This window comes from Pelodiscus sinensis, chromosome 6, assembly GCF_052426305.1.
Source record: "Pelodiscus sinensis isolate ZL-2025 chromosome 6, ASM5242630v1, whole genome shotgun sequence".
Classification (NCBI taxonomy): domain Eukaryota; kingdom Metazoa; phylum Chordata; order Testudines; family Trionychidae; genus Pelodiscus; species Pelodiscus sinensis.
The window spans coordinates 73,088,551-73,112,014 of record NC_143057.1 but is presented as its reverse complement, the minus strand read 5'-3'; the positions used below and the strand labels follow the sequence as shown (position 1 = coordinate 73,112,014).

At 39.3% G+C, this 23,464-nt stretch overlaps 1 protein-coding gene across 9 annotated transcripts in view; it reads right to left on the bottom strand.

Annotated features, from left to right (window-relative positions):
- KIAA0825 (KIAA0825 ortholog) overlaps nt 1–23,464 on the bottom strand; it is a 386,099-nt gene that overhangs the window by 203,890 nt on the left and 158,745 nt on the right. For all 9 annotated transcript variants that reach the window (XM_075932132.2, XM_075932137.2, XM_075932129.2 and 6 more), the window contains 3 exons: nt 16,622–16,732; nt 5,207–5,346; nt 2,065–2,253 (listed from right to left, as the gene is read on the bottom strand). In XM_075932132.2, the coding sequence (XP_075788247.2) occupies nt 2,065–2,253; nt 5,207–5,346; nt 16,622–16,732 (440 nt within the window). The remainder of the gene's footprint in view (nt 1–2,064; nt 2,254–5,206; nt 5,347–16,621; nt 16,733–23,464) is intronic.

The following is a 23,464-nucleotide window of genomic DNA, read 5'->3' as shown; positions in this document are numbered from 1 at the left end:
TTCACAACAATTTCATAGTTACAGTCATATAACAAATCAGAGAAGCATTACAAAATTAAAAGAATATGACTTGTATGACAAAATATTACAGGAACATGCATTTTATAGTTTAATTTCCTTATTTACTTTTCTTTTTTGTTTTTGCCTTTCATTTGAAGTTAAAAATTAAACTTTTTGAATTCATACTGTCCCTTTACATGCTGCATATATTTTTAGATTGTTGTTAATGAAGCCAGTTGATATGATATTTTTTATTTACTCCTTTAACTTCCTAACTGGATCATCAATAACATTGCTTAGCTATACAGAAAGAAGGACAACAGACATTTGACATGGATTTAATAAGGCTGCAACTGCAGGTGGTATTGGGTACAGGCTTTTGAAAGGTGAATACACCCATCAGGGCAGGCAAATTTGCAGATTACCATTCGAGGGGCAATGCAGTATGTTCATCCCACAGCATTAAGGGTTCGGCAGCAGGATCCTTCACAGAATGGCCTGCACATAACTTGCTGGTTAATCTCCTGGGGTTTGGTCTTCAAATAGGCTCTAAGACACTATCCCATTACTTTATTATCTTTTCTGGATTCACACTGGCATAGCAGATATCTTGCCTCACGTTCACATAACAGGTTTCGGAAGTTGGCACCAAGAGCCAGCCCAAAATCTGAGTGAATTCCACTAGCTACATGGAACCTGGAGGTAGGATAGTTTGCAAGGTAGTATGGAGAACCACTGTCTGCTTTCAGATGGCAGAGCTATGGGGACAAGTCTTAACAAATTCATGCAATTACAGGAGCAGAAAGGCTAGTCACCTAATTGCCCATTACAGAGCAACGAGTGCACAGGGTTGTGGGCAACCTGTCAACTGGCATCCCGACCAATCTTGGAATCATCTGCCAGATGATACATTTGTCAGGGACTATATGGTTATCCACATCCACACAGCAGTCTTAATTCAAAGGTTGCTGGCAAGGTGAATTTCAGTTATCCCATCCAGCAGTCATGCAGACACATCAGCCCTGACAATCTCAGGAATCTAAATGGCCTTTCACAGAGCAGCATTCTTAAAAGCAGTTTTGATACATTCAGGATCTGCAAGATAATGCCTGGATTAGATAGGGGCACTGCTGGGTACAGGGACACAGGCAATTCTGACAACTGGAAATTGTTTTTTGGAGGCATGCAATACGCATGTGCAGCTTCATAGGATCAGTCACCATTGTGTTGTGATGCCAGTCCAGGCATTGCAGACCGGCTATGAAGGTGTTGGTGTGTGTCTGTAGGCACAAGATTATTTTTCTTACGCACATGGATAGATGACACTGTGTCTTTATGGATTGGAAAGCAGGGTCCAGTAGCAGGGCAAGTTTGTATTGGCATGGAAGGAGAAGCATGTTATTGAATCAGCTCATGCCACTCATGCTCGCTGAGTAGCCCATCAGAGGTATAATCTACAATGTTTAGGTTTCAGTGTGAATACTCCATGGAGATGAATGAATCAGTTACTCTGAGGCCGGGACTACACTAGGAGTTTAGGTCAAATTTAGCTGCATAAGGTATATTTTCTAAACAATGAGTCCACACTACCACGCCTGTTCTATCAACTTTAAGGATCACTAAAGTTGATTTCGGTACTCTTTTCTTGTGCACATGACAAGAGACATGGACCTCTGACTTTACAAAACTGGGTGCTAAGAAACAACCTTAATAAATTCAACCTTATCTTATAGTGTAGATATGGCCTTAGAGGTGAAGATGTGGAGCTTGCCTCTAGAGAAAGTAAGCATTCAACAGTTATAAGAGGTGTTTACTGCTTGCTGCCTAAACCCTCACAGATCTGGAATAGCCCTCAACCCCCATGGTCAGAGGCAAACACTTTTGAACATTGGACTTCTGCTGTACCCTATTTTTCTACAACCACTAATACTGTATCCATCAAGATATCCAGTTTCTACAATCCCTTGATGAAATAATAGACCATAGAACTAATAAGAGTACATATCTGAAAATGAAGATTAAACTCTGGCTTTAAAATGATTATTTCACTAATTGTTTTCATACCTGACATATTGTATAAGCAATCCCACAGTTGCTCTTTTTCCATGTAGCTCTCAAGAACACTACCAAGGGATTTGGGTGATAAAGTGCAGTAAGACAACACTGTAAAGATTGCTTCAGTCAAACTGGCCTCTTTGTTATTTATCTGTTTTATGCAGGAACTTTGTTCATCATATTTTGATACTTCAGTTTCTTGAAAATAAATAAAATAGTGGTTAACAGAATGTCCAATTAATTTCAGCTATGGAAATAAAAAAGTGTCAATCAAATCAAACTGAAAACTATATTTGAACTACATTTCAGAACACAATGCAATTTACAAACACTGAAATCTTTCAAATTATAATATATGATTAATTATGCCTCCTTAAGTTATACCTAAGTCATTAAAATGTATCAGAAGTACTTTAAAAATACAGTGTACACTTACTTTAATTCAAAATACATTCAAAACCTAATTAGAGTTTGATTATCCACTAAAACAGGCATGATCAGTACAGTGCTACTTCTGTACTATAATAATATAAATCAATTGGTTAATATGCAAATCAAATGACATGACAGTTGCAGGACACACTCAAACACTAAAGTTTTGTTTTTTTAATTTCTTGTGATAATGAAAAAAATTTATCCAAAACAAAGTCCTTGTTCTGGCAAGATACTCAGACCAATATTTTCAAAAGTGACTATTCATTTCAACATCTGAAAAGGGGTTTGATTTTCAGAGACATCAGTGTTATCTGAAAATTGGAATCTCTTTAAATTACCCAAACTGGGCACACTAAATCTCTGACCACTTTTGAAAATCTTGGTCTCAGAGTTCTGTATCACTGTGATTCACTCATGTGAATATGGATTATTTTTATACAAAATGGAGGAATATAAGGTCTCAAAGGAAGAGTTGGGAAATCATGCCTTACTCTTCAACCCAGTTACAGTGTAAGGTATTTGAATTCTCCTATGAGATATGAGGCATTTCTGAAATTCAGTTTCCTGTGTGTGAGATCGAAGTTCCATCCACTCTCCATCCTTCTCCCATTTCAGAGAATTGTTCTTGGGTACTACTACTTTTTTGGATAGTTCTTACACACAGGCTACACAAGAAGAAGCTTCCTAATCTTTCCACCTATAACTAGGAATTATTATGGGGAACTTTGTCCTGTGCTTTATGCAGGTCAGACTAGATAATCTCAATAGTTTCTTCTAGCTTTGGAACCTATAAATCTATGAAAATCTACACAGCCACATAAGGAGAGGGGGTACTGCAATATAGCCCTATGTATTTGTGCAATACCTCACATAATGAACGCAATGGCATTATGATGATACAAACAATCATCCCCACCCTCTATATACACCTGAAACATATACATACTTATTTACATATCATTCATGCTGATTTTTTTTTTTTTTGCTTTTTGAGCATAAGAAAGGAAAAAGTTGAGAATTTTTGTAATTTTTATTCCTCTTTAGAAACTCTGTATCACCTGTGTTACCTGTGAAGATAAATTTCAGGTAGTTTGTAGGCAATAATGGAATTTACTCCAAAATCCGAAATTATAATTTGGTTGTATTTTAACTGCCTAATGAGCAATAATTCTGAAGAAATATGTAAGATTTTAGGCCGCACTAAGAGAAAAACCAAAATCTTCTGTCTTTGCTATGACCAAAAAATAGCTCTTGATAATTCTGATTTGCTTTATACAGAAAGCTAGATCAATCACACGTCTACAAATATGTATTGTTATTAAGATCATATCAATTTTTCTGGAGAGTTTTATGTGTAAAAAGTGCACTGTTTGAAATGGTATTTGAAAAATGTGTTTGGTTGATCCGTACTGCATACTATTTTATAACACAATGTTTCTTTCCTATAAAATATCAAATTTGTAATGTAAAGAATGTGGTCAGTTGTACCAGCACATATTTAATCAACTGAAATTACTCTAGAATAAAAAGACTATTACAGGTTTCAATGTTATATAAAACAACAGTTCATCAATGTTATTGTAGTTGATATAGTTCTGCAGCATACACAAACAACATAATTTCTAACTCAAAGCAGCATATATTCTCCTGAAGCTCAAGGGGCTGGTCAGTCAATAGATTAATAAATTCTGTCACTTCATCCTTGTGATAATGAAGCAGCTAGTAAAATTCAATAGTGGATAACACCAGGGTAAGAATATTATCCTGATCAAACATTTGTCAGTCTTTGTACAAGATGACAGGTATTTGAATAGGTAAGCGAATGCAGTTCAGCACTCAATAAGAAGCATGACAGAAGTTGAAGCAATGTTGTGCTTCTGACAAATGTAAGACTACTTTAAAATGACAGAAGTAAATTATGTTATGTTTAATAGTATGTGGACCTAATATTTTCTGTTTGATAAGTTATGAGAATGTTAAAAACTGATTTTTAACAATAGAATATAGTTCAACATTATGGCAAACGTTATGCCAAATCAGTTGCTACACCATAAACTATTCAGAAATTTGATTCATTTATTTGAAAGCTACTAAAGAGTTTGATGTGATAACAATGTTTATTGTTTTCAAATGCAGTAATAGCACAATAAAAATGAAAGCCTGTGTAGAACAATTTTTTCACTTGCTTTCCTATTTCTCTCATAATTACATACCTCTAACTATTAAATATGAGGAAGAATACAGTTACAGTTTACAATAACATAAACACACACAATTTCTTAAGGAAAATCTCTTAGAAGTTTTTCAATGTTGAAAGCAAGTGATCCTTTAGAATCCTAACTCCGAATAGGGTTTGTTTGTTTTTCCCCAAGCAAAATCTATTTAAAGAAGTTTTGGTACTCAAACTCCGAAAAATTCAAATTCATTAATTTATTTAGCAAACTGAAATCATGAAAGTGGTCTATTTTATCAAAATGCTATCTGCCTTCAAAATATGAATGTTCAGATTGACAACAACTCTTTTAGGAGAAAGTGATAAAGGATTCTTTCCCCTCATCCCCACTTTTCAATATTTGTCCCACTGCTAAATAGATGAATACTGATACCCATAATTGGCTAAAATCCTTCAGTCAATATTCAAGTAGTGAAAAATGTAGCAAAACTCACAAATGTATCTGCATTCTTGCTGCTATTCTTACAAAGCACAAATACTTACTTGAACATCTTAGTAAAATTTTCGCTAAGAGGCAATCCTGATGTAGCAGTGTTTCCAAAAGTAAGTTCCAATTACAATACGGTTGGGATAAGAGCAGTTTCAGTTGACCCTGGGCTGCCATTTCTCCGGTTGATGGAATCCTTTCAAAACGTAAGATAAAGACAGAATAATGTAGTTAATTTATCTATGAAATTAATAGCCTTAAAGTGCAGATGTAATGCTAACTCCTTTAAATGTCAATTCCTCCCAGATTACTCAGAAAATGCTTTCATGCTTGCTTACTTTAAGGCTGCTCAAGGAAGGAATTACATTTAATCTCAACTAGCTAAAAGCAAATTAACATTTGGTAGTCTGCCAAGTTTATAACTGATACAAAGTAACCTCACTTATCTCTTTCATGGAACCATGTATGTTCTTGTTCCATAAGGCAAAAATGAATTTTCTTATGCTTGAATAAATTTGAGGTTATTATATTTGAGTACAGTATTACATTAATTGTTTAGCATGAAGCTATAAAATGTCTGAAATCAAGTATAAGAATTGGATAAATAACAAAACCAATGAAATTGTAAAAGGAGTATGTAATGGGGTGTTACAGGAGCTGTTCTTTCAGTGTTAAGGATATTTTTCTAAGTCCTGCAAAATCCACCTGCAAAATGAGATTGCACTCATAACTGGTATGCCAACAAAGAGCCCTGCATAGATAGTGGTTCAAATCTGAGGTAATTTTGAACACAGATTTCCTCAGATACAATCCTTCAAAATTACCTGTTTCAAAATATTACTTATCCCTCAAATAGCTGAGTACTATGGTTGGGAGCCAAACAAATTTATATTTACTGATTTAACTTGAGCTCCACTAATGAACACCACCAAGCTCCAGCTTCAAAATGCAAAAATTGATAAGTTAATTGATTTTTTCTGATTTTACAGTGTGATGTACCTAGCATTTGCAAGCAACTTTCCAAATTGGAGCTTCCATCTCTCCCATTCTCTGACCCCAAAAGTAGACCCAGAGTTTCTGGCTCAGTCTGTTTGGTGGAGGAATGACCCTCAAGACCCTTGCTACTCCACTAAACTGCAAGTTAGCTGCTTGGTCCCCACTCTGCTCTCTGGCCTCCCCAAGGCTGTGTGTTGCACTGTCAGGATGTTCAGGTGCCAACCCTCGTGGGTTTCGCTTCAGTCTCCTGGAGGCTGTTGAACCCAAACTGGAAATTGGCTAAAAATCTGGTGGCACGACAGGGCTAAGGTTGGTTTCCTGCCTGCCCTGGCCCCATGCTGTTCCTGGAAACTGCCAACACATCCCTCTCCGTGACTCAAGTGACTACTCTTCAGCTCCCGATGGTTGGGAACCACAGCCAATGGAAGCTGAAGGAGTAGTACCTGCAGACAGGGACGGCACCTCCACAGGGCCCCAGGAACATTCTGGACACTTCCTGGAGTGGCACAGGGCAAAGACAGGAAAGGAGCCTTAGGTATGTCTAGACTACATCCCTCTGTCATCAGAGGGATGTAAATTAGACATACCGACATTGCAAATGAAGCAGGGATTTAAATCTCCCGCGATTCATTTGAATAAAAATGGCCACCACATTTTGCTAAGTCAGCAGTTTGTCAGTTCACCCTCAATCTCCTGTAACACCCAAACTCTCTCCCGTGGCCCATGCTCCCTCCTGCATTCTAACCCCCTGCCACGTGTTCAGTCCAGAACTCCTTCCCACACGCCAAACCTTTTGGCCCAGCTCAGAGCCTGCATCGCTTTCCTAAGCCCGTGCCCCATCTCGGTTGGGCTGAGTGAGTGATGTGAGAAGAATGGATGGAGTGAGCGAGAGCAGGACCCTGAAAAAGGAGTGAGGCCTCAGAAAAGGGGTGGAACAGGATAAGAGTGTTTGGATTTGTGTAATTAGATAATTGGCAAAGCTGTCAGGATTGTGAGTGGGAGCCATGCCCCCAAAGCTTTCCACAGTGAGGAGGAGCAGGAGTCACTACCTTAAGAGGCAGCAGGGAAGATTTTGGGGTTGGCTGCCACTTGTTGATGGTACACACAGTGCAGATGTCCCCTGCACATGCAATGCCAGGAAGGGCAGGGAAGGCCCAGGTCAAGAACCAGAGAGAAGAGAAGGTGGAGCAGCAGGATTCCTGGTTCAGCAAAGCTGGTGGAGGGTAGATTTCCAACATCTGAGTGAGCAGGAGCTGCCTCCCACCTGTCAGCTTGTTCCCTGCTCCAGGCAAGGAATTCAGAAGGTGGGTGGTTTACAGATATCAGAGGGATGATGTTCTGGAACAGACTCCCAATAGGTGTTGTGGAGGAAAACAATTTAAAGAGGGAGCTGGACATATTAATGAGTACAACTGTATGACATGAATGCTTCTCATCAGAGGGAGACAAGTTAAACAGCTCTGGGTCTCACTTCCATTTTATATTTTATGTTTCTGAAAACCCATGCTTCAAGACATCAACTGGCCATCTAGAGGAATCAGGAATGGATTTTCCCCACCCTCCAACATAACCTGTGAGTTTTAAAAACAAACTCCTTCCTCTGAAGAATCAGAAAACCATGGCTGGAGATGGGACACTGGATGGGGAAGGGCAAGGCTCTGAAATGGCCCCCGAGCATTCTCTTTCAGTTGCTTTATTGTCTGTTATTGTCCTCATGCTTAGGGTCAAAATGATTATTATATGTGGGGTCAGGAAGGAATTTTCCCCCAGGTCAGACTGGCAGCGATCATGGGATATTTCATCTTCTATAGCGTGAGGATGCAGGTTACTTGCTAGAATAATCTGGCTATATCTCACTAAATTATGTTCTAACCATTGTGGGGCCTTGGGGACTGGTGAAAATCAGTCTCTTCTATTTTCTGCCTGATGCATGTAATAGTCTAGTCTCCTCTGAGCTGTAATACTTTTGTCTAATTTCCATTGTTGGGTTTGTTGTAAGGGTGCAGAAAGGTGCTGGTGGTTGTGATATACAAGAGGTCAGACAAGATCATCTGATGATACCTTCTGGCCTTAAACTCTATGACACCAATTATGGATAATTTCTGACTCACACATTTTGGTTCACTTATTTTTGGTCTCATGCAATCTTGTTTGCTAAGCATGCTGGCAACACAATTCCAGTAGGCTTTTCCTGGGAACTAATTTGCTCTTTCTTTCTCCCTTTTGCACCTTTCCCCACTAACATTCATTATTATAAGACAGTGTTTCGCACACTTAGGTCTGCAGACCCTTGAGAGGTCTGCGAGGCAACCTCCAGAGGTTCTCTCTCCTTCCCTCCCTGTGCTTCCTGGGTCCGATGGCCCAGAGCTAAAGCAAGCTTACGTCCTCTGGTTCCACACAGCTCCTGGAAGTGGCCTCCAGGAGACTATGGCTCCTACACATATGGGAAGCGCCACATACTGCTCTGCTCAAATGCTAGCTCTACAGCTCCCATTGGCTAGGAACCACAACTAATGGGATATGCAGGAGCAGAGCCTGTGAGTGCAATGGATGCTTCACTTGCCACTCATGCACGTAAGGGCTGCAGGGAACTAGTGGCCATTTCTTGGGAGCTTTGGCCAAGCATTGTTGGCACCTTGAGCCCTCTCCTGCACCCCAAACCACTCATCCCTGAGCCTGCACCCTCACCTGGAGCCATCACCCCCTTCTGAATGCCAATCCCCACCCTCAGCCTGGTGAAAATAAGTGAGGTTGGAGGAGACAGAGTAACAGAGGGAGGAGGAATGGAGCAAGCAGGCATAGGGCCTCAGAGAAGGGGTGGGTTAGGGACAGGGCCTTGGTGAAAGGGTGGGGCAGGGGCCCCTGAAAAAAATTAAATCAAAATGGGGGCGGGGTTGCAATTGCTAAAGTTTGAGAATTGCTGTTATAAGTTATTGAGACTTCTTATGAACTTTCACTTTCACTATCATTAGGGTAAAGCTGTTGGTACAGTTATTACAACAAGTCTCCCACCTCTCCCTTTTCTGTCAGAGTTGATCAGCTCTGACAAAGATATTGCCTTTTGATAATAATCTCTTTATTGACACAGGGAGCATTGAAAAAATCTTCGTTTTAGAAAACTCAGTTAATGGCTAGCCATTCACAGTCTGGTTGTGTCTACACTGCATCCCTTTTCTGGAAAAGGGATGCAGATTAGACACTTTGGAATAGCAAAATCCGCGGGGGATTTAAATATCCCCCGCGGTATTTGCATTAACATGGCTACCGCTTTTTTCCTGCTTGGGGATAAGCCGGAGAAAAGAGGCAGTCTAGACGTGATTCTCCGGAAAATAAACCCTTTTCCGGAGGATCTTTTATTCCTACTTTCCGGAAAAGGGGTGCAGTGTAGACACAGCCTCTTTGTTTAATCCTAAACAGATAGTGTCAAATTTGCAGATGAATTGTAGCTCTGCAGTTTCTCTTTGAAGTCTGTTTTTAAAGTTTTTTTGTGAATGGCTAGCCAACTACAAAAGCAGTTTCTCCTCTCTTGCTGTTCACACCTCCACATCAGCTTCTAGAAGGGGGCCTCATCCTGCTTGCCTGAATTGACCTTGTTATCTCAAACCTTACTCTTGATAGGAACTCTTTTCTTATGCCTGTATATTTATACCTGCCTCTGGAATTTCCAATACATGCATCTGACGAAGTGGGTCTTTGCCCATGAAAGCTTATGCTCCAATAAATCTATTAGTCTAGTAGGTGCCACAAGACTTCTCGTTGTTTTTGCAGATTCAGACTAACATGGCTATACCTCTGATACTTGCCTTTAATTTTGTTGACTGATTTTAAAAAAAAGACTGTTTAAATGTCATTTTAAAATCAATTTTGCACAATTTTAGCCATTACATTTACTTATTTGAGCTGAAACTGTATGCTCAAGCAGTTGATGATTTTGAAAGTGTATTCGCTGTTCATGTAAATTTTATGCACATAAATGTTACCTGCAATAGCACATTAATTACTAATGCACCCGTGCAAAAACTATACATGCAGAGATGTTATGTACTAGTGCACATACAAAACCTTCTCTATCAGATAAGATCTTTTCACCAGAAGCAAGATGTTTCTGTAGTCTGTAAAGGAGAAGGATTTATATGCAGCTGAACATAAATATTACGTGCCATTTATGTGCAGCAGCTGGCACATAACCCCGAAGAGTTACTGATGGAAAAAAAATCTTTGTCAGCTGCTGCACTTTTACCTCTGTGTGTCAGCCACTGCCCATCCCTCATTCTCCTGCCTCATCAGTCAATTCTCCACCTTCATTTAGGCATTAAAACTCTCGAGAAATGAACACATCTAAACCTCTGTTGTTCAGTCAGGGTTATAACACAACAAGTATACCAGTCACAACCCAGAGAAAGCAAGGAAATGAAAAGTTCTATTCTATTCTGCACAGTTATACTGTGCTCATCACTGTAGTATCTTAAGCCACATTCCATTAACTTCCCTCTAAGCCAATGTTTCACAGAATCATAGAACACTAGAACTGAAAGGGACCTCAAGAGGTCATCGAGTCCAGTCCCCTGCCCTCATGGCAGGACCTAATACTGTCTACACCATCCCTGACAGATGTCTGTGTAACCTGTTCTTAAATATCTCCAGTGATGAAGATTTCACAACTTTTCTATGCAGTTTATTCCAGTGTTTAACCATCACGAAAAAAAGGAAGTTTTTCCTAATGTCCAACCTAAACCTCCCTTGCTGCAGTTTAAGCCCATTGCTTCTTGTCCTATCATCAGATGCCAAAGGGAACAATTTTTCTCCCTCCTCCTTGTGACACCCTTTTAGATACCTGAAAACCGTTATCATGTCCCCTCTCAGTTGTCTCCTTTCCAAACTAAACAAGCCCAGTTCTTTCAGTCTTCCTTCATAGGTCATGTTCTCTAGACCTATAATCATTCTTGTTGCTCTTCTTTGGACCTTCTCCAATTTCTCCACATCTTTCTTGAAATGTGGTGCCCAGAACTGGACACAATACTCCAATTGAGGCCTAATCAGTCAGAGTAGGACAGAAGAATGACTTTTCGTGTCTTGCTCACAACACTTCCGTTAATGCATCCCAGAATCATGTTTACTTTTTTTGTAACAGCGTCACTCTGTTGACTCATATTTAGCTTGTGGTCCACTATGACACCTAGATCCCTTTCTTCAGTACTCCTTCCTAGACAGTCGCTTCCCATTCGATATGTGTGAAACTGATTGTTCCTTCCTAAGTGGAGTACTTTGCATTTGTCCTTATTAAGCTTCATCCTATTTACCTCAGACCATTTCTCCAGTTTATCCAGGTCATTTTGAATTATGACCCTATCCTCCAAAGCAGTTGCAATCCCTCCCAGCTTGGCATCATCTGCAAACTTAATAAGAGTACTCTCTATGCCAATATCTAAATTGTTGATGAAGATATTGAAGAGAACCAGTCCCAAAATAGACTACTGCAGAACCCACTTGTTATGCCCTTCCAGAAGATTGTGAACCGTTAATAACTACTCTCCGAGAATGGTTATCCAGCCAGTTATGCACCCACTTTAGCAGCCCCATCTAAGTTGTATTTGCCTAGTTTATTGATAAGAAGATAATATGAAAGCACTTTGAAAAACCTTCTAACTGGCTTCTCTGGTATGTTTATTTACTGGCTCCATGGCCATGGAGCCTCGCGATTCCCCTTGGCTGCAAAAGGCAAACTGCAACAAATGTGAGCTGCGAGGCTCCATGGCTGTGGAGCTGGTAAGTAAATGGAGCTGCCAGATAGCAGGTTTCTCAATGTGATTTCACAGACCACCTTGAGAAACATTGTCCTAAGCATACACCTTACCATTACCACAAAAACTACTTGCCTCAGATCATGTACGGTAAGTCTCCCTCTCAGAACTTCCTTTATCAAACTCCTCACAGCCCAAAACACCATTATGTCAAGCATTTATAATGAACAGTACTGTAAGTGGTAATTTGGTAAAGAGGTATTGTGAACACATAGGCTACGTTTAGACTGGCCCCAAATTCCGGAAAAGGGATGCGAAGCAGGTAAGTCAGCATAGGGAAATCCGCGGGGGATTTAAATATCCCCCGCAGGATTTAAATAAACATGTCCGCCGCTTTTTTTCCGGCTTGGGGAAAAGCCGGAAAAAAAGCGTCTAGACTGGCTCAATCCTCTGGAATAAAGCCCTTTTCCGGAGGATCTCTTATTCCTACTTGAAAGGGCTTTATTCTGGAGGATTGCGCCAGTCTAGACGCTTTTTTTCTGGCTTTTCCCCAAGCCGGAAAAAAAGCGGCGGACATGTTTATTTAAATCCGCGGGGGATATTTAAATCCCCCGCGGATTTCCCTATGCTGACTTACCTGCTTTGCATCCCTTTTCCGGAATTTGGGGCCAGTCTAGACGTAGCCACAGTGTTCTGATTGTACTGCCAGTGGTGTATGGTAATTATGGGAATGGTACGTGGCTGTGGGTGGAGAAATACCGCTAAGGGATTTCAAGGTCATTTTCATGTTTTTGTGAGTTTGTGTCAGGTATGCTGTTTGTGTAATAACACTAGCTGCTTGGTAATTATGTTAATTGTATATTATATTGTGTATGTACATATAAATATATATATGTACACACTCATATATATCATTTGTATATGACTAATATCAATACACACATACTCAAATCGTAATACAATTTGCACCAAACAGAAAACCTTGACATTTTTACATCAATTAAAATACACTTTCAGGATTAATCTCTTCCAATTTTAATAACTGTTCTTGAAAACACATTATATTTTATCAATAACAGATACTTAACGCAGACATAAAAGCAACAAAGCAGGAATTATATAACAAGAAAAGTAAAAATAAAAAAATACTAGTATTAATGACATTTAGCACTTTGACTTATGTGTAAATTGTACATTTTCATTAATTCAATAAAATTACAGTGGCCAGCCTCAGTTTTGTTTATCTTTATGGCTGGTTTTCATATAGCTACAGAACACTTTTTCTACCACTTATTTTAATTGCCCCCCAAAATATGAGATCGGTGAGGAGTTTGGTCAGTTGGGCACGTGAGCATTACTATTTAAAATTACTTAAATTAAATTTAAAGGCCATTTTTAGAATATTTGGTAGAAATAAAGCTTGTCTGTCATTGACCAGATGGGAAGTTATTATGTTGCAATATACTATATACACCAGTTCTTGGCTCTTTAAGCCTCTTGCAAATTGAAATGTACAGTGGTGTGACTCACTCAGAGGAAAAATAAAATGTTGCAGACATTCCCTACAGCCACTAAGCTCACACCAATAAATGCACTGAGAAGTTTTTGCATTGGACATATGGAGAGGCATATGTTCTCTCATCCTCCCAGCTCATGTAGCCATGAGCATAGCACTAGCCTCATAAAAAGAGACTAAAGGTAAACTATATATAAATATCATATATTTAAATTTTCAGTTTTTTAATAATGGAAGAAAAGAGACGAGTGATGATTTGCAAGTAGTAGAGTTATAAGTCCATAAAACAAATCACTAAAAGAACATAAATATTCATTAAAACTAGTCACTAAGTAGTTTTATAAACAAATTTGTTATTTTTGTTGGAATGTAGCATGAAAAACCAAAGTGTAAAATTGAACCTTCTATTAGACAAGCAGAAGTTAACAATGATTATTTTTAAGAAATACAAAACAAAAAATTTAAAGTCAAAGAAACATAGTATAAATGTATGTGTACATGTATCTAGAATACCTAAAATAGTAAGCTTTCTTCTACCACAGGTTACCTCTAAACATAACACATTACTATCAGATTTATACAATTTCTCAATTTTTCGTATCTAACTCCAGTATAGATATAAGCCACCATAAGCTTAGCACTGCATCGTCCCCTTCTGCCTGAGGGGCCATCCCCTCTGGCTGGCCTGGCAATCCTGTTGGCTTCCTTGGCTGGGGGAGACCAGAGTTTCTGGCCCAGCAAGACAGCACAGTGGAGTGCCCCAAAGGACAAGTAGGCAGGCTCAGGGGCATGGCCAGCACCCAAGGGGATCCCTGTGATGCAACCCATCACAGTAACTTCTAGCAACTCCAGCATGGATCAGGGTCCCACTTGTTTTCAACTTTGCTATGAATAAGAACACAGCTCTATTTTCAAGATGACCCATAAGAGGATTAATAAGCAGGATGCTTTAATACTACAGTCAGGGCCATCCTCAGGCATGTGCAGAATAAGCAGCTACGTGGGATACCACTAAATTTGGGGTACTACTGTGCCCCAAATTAAAGAGTGTCCTATGTTGCATATCCTTAGTGCTGGCTGAGGGCAATGCCAGCTCAAGCAGCCCCAATCTCCTACCCCCCAGCTTTTGCTCTGTCTCTTGCTCCTGGAGGCCCAGTTCCATGACCTTTTGACTCCTGCTCCACCTCCTGGTCCTGGCGGCCCAACCCTTCACCCTCAGGCCCCTCGCTCCACCTCCCAAACCCAGTAGCCCAATCCCACAGCCTCCCAATCTGCCTCTTGGCCCCAGCAGCCCAATCCTCCAGCTTTTTACCCGCTGCTTCATTTCCCGACCCTGAAGGTCCATACCATCAGACCCTTACTCTGCCTCCCAGCCCTGACAGCCTTAACCCTCAGTTTCCAGGTCCTCTGCTCTGTCTCCCAGCCCCAGGGGATGAAATCCTCAGCACCCACGATTCCAGCGGCGCCAATACTCTGGCCCCACGCCCTGCACCACTCTCCCTTCTGCCTGTTCCCCCAACAGTTTCCCTGCCTTGTTTCTACTCCTGCAGCCCAGAGCACAACTCCGTTTCCCCACACAGAGTTGCTGACCCACTTCATGGCAGGAGATGGGGGTTCAGGTGCTTGGGTTGAGTAGGGCACCAGAAGTCATAACGATGGCCCTGACTACAGTTTTCTAGTCTAGTCTAGTAATTTGAATACTTTTTAAAAAACTTTATTATTCACACTTTATATATGATATTGGAAAGAAGAAAACTTCCAAATGTAAATATGCTGGGCAAAATATTGACAGTAAAATTGAGAATTCTTTGTCCCTTCTACTAATCAGTGTCGCACAGGATTTTGTGAGTAGGTGAAAATGTTGTTGCCAAGGATAAGTACTAAGTGTTTTTAGAGTCTAGCCATATGGATTATCTCCATGTAGACAGCATGGCCATGCTGTTTGTGGGGAATTCTGCCCTCTTCTTAACTTCCATATCCTGTGCAGACCTGCCATGGAATTCACTTCCTCAGTGTATAGGAGAGATGCAGACTCCCACCATTTTATTATTTTTATCCCACACAATGACAATACATAAGTCCTTAGTACTGTTACAGAAACTTTAAGCCACTCCTCAAGCAAAGCTGCTCTAAAGACCATGTGTAAAATCCTGATCCCAATGCAGGTAGTGAGAATTTTTCTGCTGACTGAAATGGGCCATGTAAGGGACCGCAGGAGGAGTTCCCTTACACAAGAGGAATCCATGAGTAGAGTACGAGACAATAATAGCTGCTACCCTACACTCCCTTTCTTGCTGAAAGCAGTGCAAGGTGTGATAAGGACATCTCTTTACCCTGGTGATCTATGTCATAAGTTACATTCTAGGAACTGGCCCAGTAAGAGGAGATCACAACAATGGTGATCTTGGCCATGGTCTTCACCACAGCAGGCCCTTCCATGTTAGCATAAAGTATTTTAAGAATCGAACCAGATTCCTTTGTCTTTTATTTATTGTGTTTTAGACATAATATATACATATATAAATATACAGATTTGCAAACATCTAAATTATGAAAAATGAACTAAAATATCCTTTTGGGGGGCCAATATGGGGAAAGAGGCAAAAGGATTGGGAGAGGATCAACAATGGGTGTGTAAGTATGTTGGAAACAAAATTAGAAATGAAATGACAGCACAGCTTGGAACATATGCTGTGTGATACTTGTCATTATATGCAGTGAAAGAGAAATTATTCATTTGCTTTTAAACATGTAGCAAGTTCCCTAAAATCAAATATAACCAATCAGTAGAAAATACTGGCATATTTTTCAAATTGTTATTTAACTATCAAACTTACTTTTTGGAGCTAGCCTTCTTAAGTGCCTCCTAAATTATACTATGAAAATCACACCTGTGCTGAATTACATACTTGTCAACTACTGCATATTTATATTTTAATTAAAACATTAAACATTGAAAATAATTCAGATATCAAACATAACATAAATACACAACTAAAGAGTTAAAAATGCACTTACAGATCATGGACATTTAAACAGAATAGTTTTCATCAGATAAAACTTACTTGACAAATTCAGAAAAGTGCTTATATATGGTATCAACTGAATTTTAACTACAATATTTATCTAGAAACACTATCAGCACAATCTCACAACAATATCTAACTCGAAGTAGTCTCTGGAGTTTTTTCTTATTTATGTTAACTAGAAATACTCACATAAGTAAAGATGGACAAAATGGTGTTATGCAAGATAGCCAGTATAGCGGGTGACTGATACTTGGTTTGGAGAAATCTGATGGAAGCTCACCAAAACCATTCTGAAATGTCCTGGAAAAATAAATAGTTTTGAGTTTAAAAAATCTAAAAATATCTTTAAGAACAAATATGAAACACGAGAACTAAAAACTTTGTTTCAAAATTATTTGTGTGCTTCTATTTGATCAGATGTGAAGTTGAAAAAATATTTTATTTCTTACATACTCGTGCATTTTTCACAGTTGTGTTTAATACATAATTGTCTCTATAATACAGGCAGTTTAACACTCTGATTTTGTTATATAGTTATTCTTAAATAGTCTCTTTTCAACATAAGATTATGGGTTGAAAGTTGGTTAAAAACCCAACTAAGTAACTTTTTTGTCAATTGTTTCCCTTACCCTTGTCTTTATAGATAATCAGTAGGGCATTTTATCAAGATTATGACTCCATTCTGCAAGGCCAATATTTTCTGAGGTGATGATAACATATCTTACTAGACATGCTACCAAGATATCGACTTTGGATTAATTCAGGCAAATTTGGGGTCCAAATCTTAGGCCATGCTTTACTAGCTCAAAACAGATGGAAAATTAACTGAGACAAATAGCTACAATTCCCAATACAAGGAGAATCTCTGCTTGCTGTAAAGCTGGCATAGATGGCTCTGGGCCCCCATTCATGGTCTTCCCAAACATAGGTGACCAGATACCAAATGTAAAAAATCACTACGGAGTGAGGGGTAATAGAAGCCTGTATAAGTCAAAGCACCAAATACTGGGACTGTCCCTAAAATTGGGATATTTGGTCACCATTATAGAGAGAAAGGAGGGTGTTGCCAGATTGTAATGAGAGTCCCACTAGTGCTGGAATATATTAAAGCAGCCTTGAGACTGCATGAACACATGACTGGGGAATGAGTCCCTTTGCTTCCTCCCTTCTCATAGAATTCATAGAATCATAGGGCTGGAAGAGACCTCAGGAGGTCATCAAGTCCAGCCCCCTGCCCAAAGAAGGACCAAACCCAACTCTCCTTTCCCCATCTCTCATGTGTGTCAGTGCAGCTCCAGCATACTTGACAGGATGTAGGTCCTTCTTCCCACCCCATGGCCTATATGGAATTCTCATTTGAAACTTTCACTTCCAATTTTTAATATTTCTTTTACACATACACTCTTCTGCATTTTTCTCCATCTTAAACTGTTTCTCTCTAGTCCTTGCTATTCTATAAGAAATAGGTGGGATTTTCTAAAATGACTTACGTGTACCAGATGCCTCTGAAAATCCTATTCAATGTAATCAGTACTATCTTGCAAAATCAGTCATAATAGATTCATTTTCTCTCTGAAATAACTCTATTAAGTCAAATCCTTGTTTCTAAGTGCCTTTGCACTGACCCAGAAGCCACCTTCAGCAAGAAGGGAAGATTCTCATGGGATAAGTGAATCTTTGGCTGGCATAAAACTAGCTTTATATCACCCTTAATTTAACATATGGGACAGAAGGGGGCATGCCCTAGTCAGGAGGGGCCAAACCCCGTTAGACTAATATAACTGCTACAGCTAGCTGACAATGGCCACAGAGCCCCACCCCCCTGTGGCAGCTAGGGAGCGCCAGACTGGGGAGTCACAGCTGGGCAGGTAGAAGTAGTAGCGGGCTGGAGCCCTAGCAAGGGGCAGCAGTTCAGCATGAGACGTGTTGGGAGGGACCTCCTCTGGTCTGGCAAATTCCCTCATTCAGGACCAGTCAGGTCCCAAGGGTGCCAGATAAGGGAGGTCCAACCTGTACTTTGTTTCAAATGCTATCAAAATTTCCATATTGTCTCTCTGATTTGAACAAATGGATAATTAATAAGGGTATGTCTACACTAGCCTCCTAGTTTGATCTAGGGAGGCTAATGAGGGCGACCGAAATTGCAAATGAAGTGCGGGATTTAAATATCCCGTGCTTCATTAGCATGTTCCCAGCCGGTCACCATTTTAGAAATTGACTAGCCCGAAGTAACTGCCTGTGTCTACATGTGGCAATGAAACAGGATTCCAAATTAAAGCCCTAAATTAAACCTCATTGCAGGAGGAATACCAGCTAATTCGATTTAGGGCTTTAATTCGGAATCCTGTTTCACTGTCGCGTGTAGATGCGGGCAGTTACTTTGGGCTAGTCAATTTCTAAAATGGCGACCGGCCGGGAACATGCTAATGAAACGCGGGATATTTAAATCCCGCGTTTCATTTGCAATTTCAGTCGCCCTCATTAGCCTCCCTTGATCGAACTAGGGGGCTAGTGTAGACATACCCTCACTGAAATTATAACTACTGCTACATCACTACTGTGTGTGTATTTAAAAAAAAAACTAAAGAAATTAAAAGAAGTGAAGGCAGCCAGCACTTGGTTTCTGTTTAAGCCTCCTCTATACCACAATAGAAGCTCCCCTGCAATGCTCCAAGTCCTAGAATAATATAATATACTGTAATTCTCTAAACTGAACAGTACTGGTAGTTATCAATAACATTTATTTTTTGTATTGAGTTAAGAAGTAGGAATCCCAGTTACGAACTACTACTCCTATTACTCAATTATAGATATCTATACTTCTCCTCCTAATCCAGAAAGAAGGATCACTCTTCCCTCTAAGTTAGTAGCTCTCAGCCTTTGCAGACTACTGTACCTCTTTCAGGAATCCGATTTGTCTTGTACATCCGAAGTTATATCTCATTTAAAACTACTTACAAAATCAGACATAAAAATACAAAAGTATTACAGCACACTACTACTGAAAAATACTTGTTTTCCATATAATTATGAAATAAACCAATTGTAATATAAATATTTTACTTACATTTCAGTGCATAGTGTATACAGCAGCATAAACAAATAATTTGCTGTATAACGTTTTAGCTTGCCCTGACTTTTCTAGTATTTTTATGTAGCCTGTTTTAAAACTAGACAAATAGCTAGATAAGTTGATGGACCCCAGAAAACCTCTCTGTATCCCTAAGGATACCCTTGGTTGAAAACCACTGCTTGGTTGAAAACCACTGCTCTTGTTTAGCATATTTTATAGATTTGGGTGGTTTGGTTTGTTTAAATTCTATTAAAATTCCTTTTCCCAATCGCCTACAGAAAGTTTAGAGGTGCACATATAATGTAGATAAATTAACTCCTTGGTTTTTAGTGATTCCACGCTCACTTTTTAAATACAATTCCATTGAGAGAAGTGAATCATATCCCTCATTTTGAATTTCTTAAGACGAAGGGGGAATTACATCAATTAAGGCCTAATCTTACTCCAAAAAATAATCAATGAGAGTTTTGCCACTGACTATAATGTGAGCATAATCAAGCAGCTTTGAGTGGAACTGGTGTTATATACCAAGCCAGATACACAACAAAACAGTAAAGGATCATTATAACAGTAACATTTAAGCTTCCTCAGTAACATAAATGTAGTCTTCTGAAGGCTAAAGAGAAGACTGTAAAGCAGATAAAGGGAAATACAAATATTTTCGCAAGGAAACCACAGGAGTTTGAAAATGTTGGCATTGTCGAGGACAATAGTTTACTCTTTGTAACTGTATACTGAAATATATATATATTTTCTAATTTAGCCAAAAGACTGCTACAACTCTTGAAGACTCTGTTGTAACTGGAAATAGTAATTATGTATATTGATGAAAACAGGATTTCTGAATGGAAATCATGATTGATAAAGTCTGCATAGTAATAAGAGGCCATGTTTTCTTTGCTGATAGTATATGAGCTGTTGGGGAGATTTTTGGAATACAGCAGTTTGTTAAATACAGTCCTTCAGAGCCCTTTTAATGTCAAGCAGGTGGCACAGACTTTGGATTCTGAGTTATGAGGTTGGGGAGAGCAAACATATAGGCAGATTTCAAAACTGATGTGGAAACCCATGATTGCTTTATAGAAGCTCGTTGTCTAAATGTAACATCATCTTTAAATATTATAAAGAATGAAGTGTCTGCTAATAATGCAATAATCCTTTGGTGCCAGCAGTTCTCAGTGTCCACTGCTGGTAATGTAATTCTTGCCAGAAAGAAAATGTAACTCTGTGCCAGACAGTTTAATTCAACTGCTCTTCTGACAGAAGTATAGTAATATCTAGTAGAAAAGTTGTTTTGACTATAAGATATATTAAGGCAGCTGCCTATAGTCTCTAAGCGGTGGATAGCATCTGTGAAAGTATATAATACCACAGCAAGATCCCAAGTTACAGTAGTTTTATTCTTCCTTAGAGTATGACAAGGTGAGAATTGATCTTGCAAGCTTCAATGCAGGTGTGAAATGATGAGATGCCTACAAGATACTAATGGTGTTTCCTTGTAGATTTTGAAGGACTTGGTAAGATAAACAATTTAGAATTATGGATAATATGCAGTTGTAGTTGTAACTTGTTTTTCTTAAAAAAATAGAAAACTTCCAACTGCTAAAACGAACGGCAATTCTTTTTTATTTATCATATTGGACAATGAAGAAAAGAAAAGAAAAGAAAAGAAAAGAAAAGAAAAGAAAAGAAAAGAAAAGAAAAGAAAAGAAAAGAAAAGATCTCTAAATACTCCTTTCAGCAATTATGCTATCATCATGAATTTTTAATTTGTAAGGACATCTTCTGATGTCTAATACACGATCATATGAAGGGGGGAAATTAGACCTTTTTAATCAACTTCAACAACAGAGAGAACCGTTGACTCTTTATCAGCATGAGACAAGTGAAAACCATTCTGTTCTGCTTTGAGCTATCCTAAGTATATGACAGAGGGCAGTCTGTTTTGAGGGATGAAGTGGGACTTTAGTTGTGCATAGGTCTCGTGCTGGCCTTCTGAATAGGTGAGAATTTTACTCTGTAAGCAAAGGAGGGAATTAAAGGTACAATTGAATCCAGTTATCCACTGCCCTATGAAGATATACATATTGCCAAGGGTTGCTAAAAGCAAATTCTTGTCATGTGTGAAAAATGTGAAGGGATTTCTACATATCTGAGGGTTTCAAAACATCATGAGAATGTTTAGCTGAATATAACACTTCCCTGATGTGGTTTATGGATATAAGTGCAAATCCCAGCTCTCCAAGGAAATACAGATGGTTATTACTATCACTTGGGTATGGTATGTTAGATACATCATTTTGTCAAATTGTTCACATTTAATTGCTGTGACGTGACTTGGCCACTTTGTAACACGGGAGGACTCACTGGAATCTACTTTAGAAGCAGGCAGGTTGCTCTGTATTTGGGCTTGTTTACATTCTAAGAGAGTAATCCATGAAGAATGATCTGTGCTTGGAACTAGTTTTAGTATAGCAATAGTTGGAGACTCAGAAGGGAGAGAACAAAACTTTCCTTCTGTGGCTGCTACATTGACAGAAGTGCTCTTTTAACCAGATCCTTTTGAAATGAAGCTAATGAACTGGATAAGAGTTTGATAGAGTTCATTTAAATGACATTCTACTCTATGCTGAAAATATAATTTATAAATTTTGCATTTTGTGGTAAACTGCACAATGGTAAAGGTGTTCTTAAAACCACAAACTTTGGTTCAATCCTGCAAATTGCTGAGTGCCCTCCAAGAAGTGCTGAATGACCACAATAACTTTTGAAGACTGAATGGTTTACCATAAAGGACAAAATTCTGTGATGTATGGTTTGAAAACCATAAGTCTCTATGTGGGAGGAGGGGGGTTTGTATTAATTTGATTGTCTGATAGATTTTGTACTTTTAAAAACAATTGCAAACAGGTGTCCAGAAATCCAGTTTGTAGTTATAGTATTTCCTGTTGTTTTAAAAAAAGCAGACTAAATAAACAAATTTCATCATATGGCATCCTTTTGACAGCCACATGGCTCATCAGTAGGTTTGGAACCCTGAGATTCACTGCACAGACCTCTGCTACTTGAGCTAGTGGAATATGTGGTAGCATCAGGAGTCATCCTCTACAGTTGGACAAGCATTGAAAGTCGAAGAGACACACCGTTTGCAAGCAGGTTTCACAGATATTTGCTGACAGCAGAGGAATGGTGAACCTCAGGAATCCTATATTCTATTCCAGGCTCTGGAGGGGAGTGCACTCCAGTTGGGCAAAGATTCTTCTGCCAGTTTCTGTCAAGCCTGGCCTTTTCTGCCTCATACCTTGCCTAATTTGTCCCTGTTACAAGCCTTTAGTCCCAATTTCCACTCCTCAGGCATCTCATCCTAATCCCAGTTTCTTTGCCCAGTCAATCCTAATCTCCTCTGGGTTCTTTTCCTAATTACAATTTTCCCTGAACCTCCATTTTCTTCCTCCCCCTCAACTCAACCCCAGTCTCCTTTCTGAGCTAGTCACAGATCCCTTCAAACAGTTTCTTGTGTTAACCATCCCTCTCCTCCCCTGTCATTGCAACTGGATCCTAGTCTGATCCTTTGGGTTTCTCACACAGTCCCAGTCTTTTTTCCAGTTCTGCTTCCCAGTCTCTTTGCCAGTCCCTTCAAGTTGCTTGTCCGATCTGTCTCTCTTCCCCACATGTTGCTAGTCCCAATCTCCTTCTGCTGACAGTCCCAATCACCAGGGCCGATTTTCACCTTATGCACCCTTAGACACAGCATTTTCAGCACCCCCTGCCTACAACTGACCTTTGTGGGGTTTTTTAAATTAAACTTTGAACCCACTTTTAACTTTTAGGTGCCCCTAAAATACCAGTATCTCTGCTACAACTCTTGAAGAATCTGTCGTAATTGGAAATAGCAATTATTTATATTGATGAAAACAGGATTCCTGAATGGAAATCATGATTGATAAAGTCTGCATAGT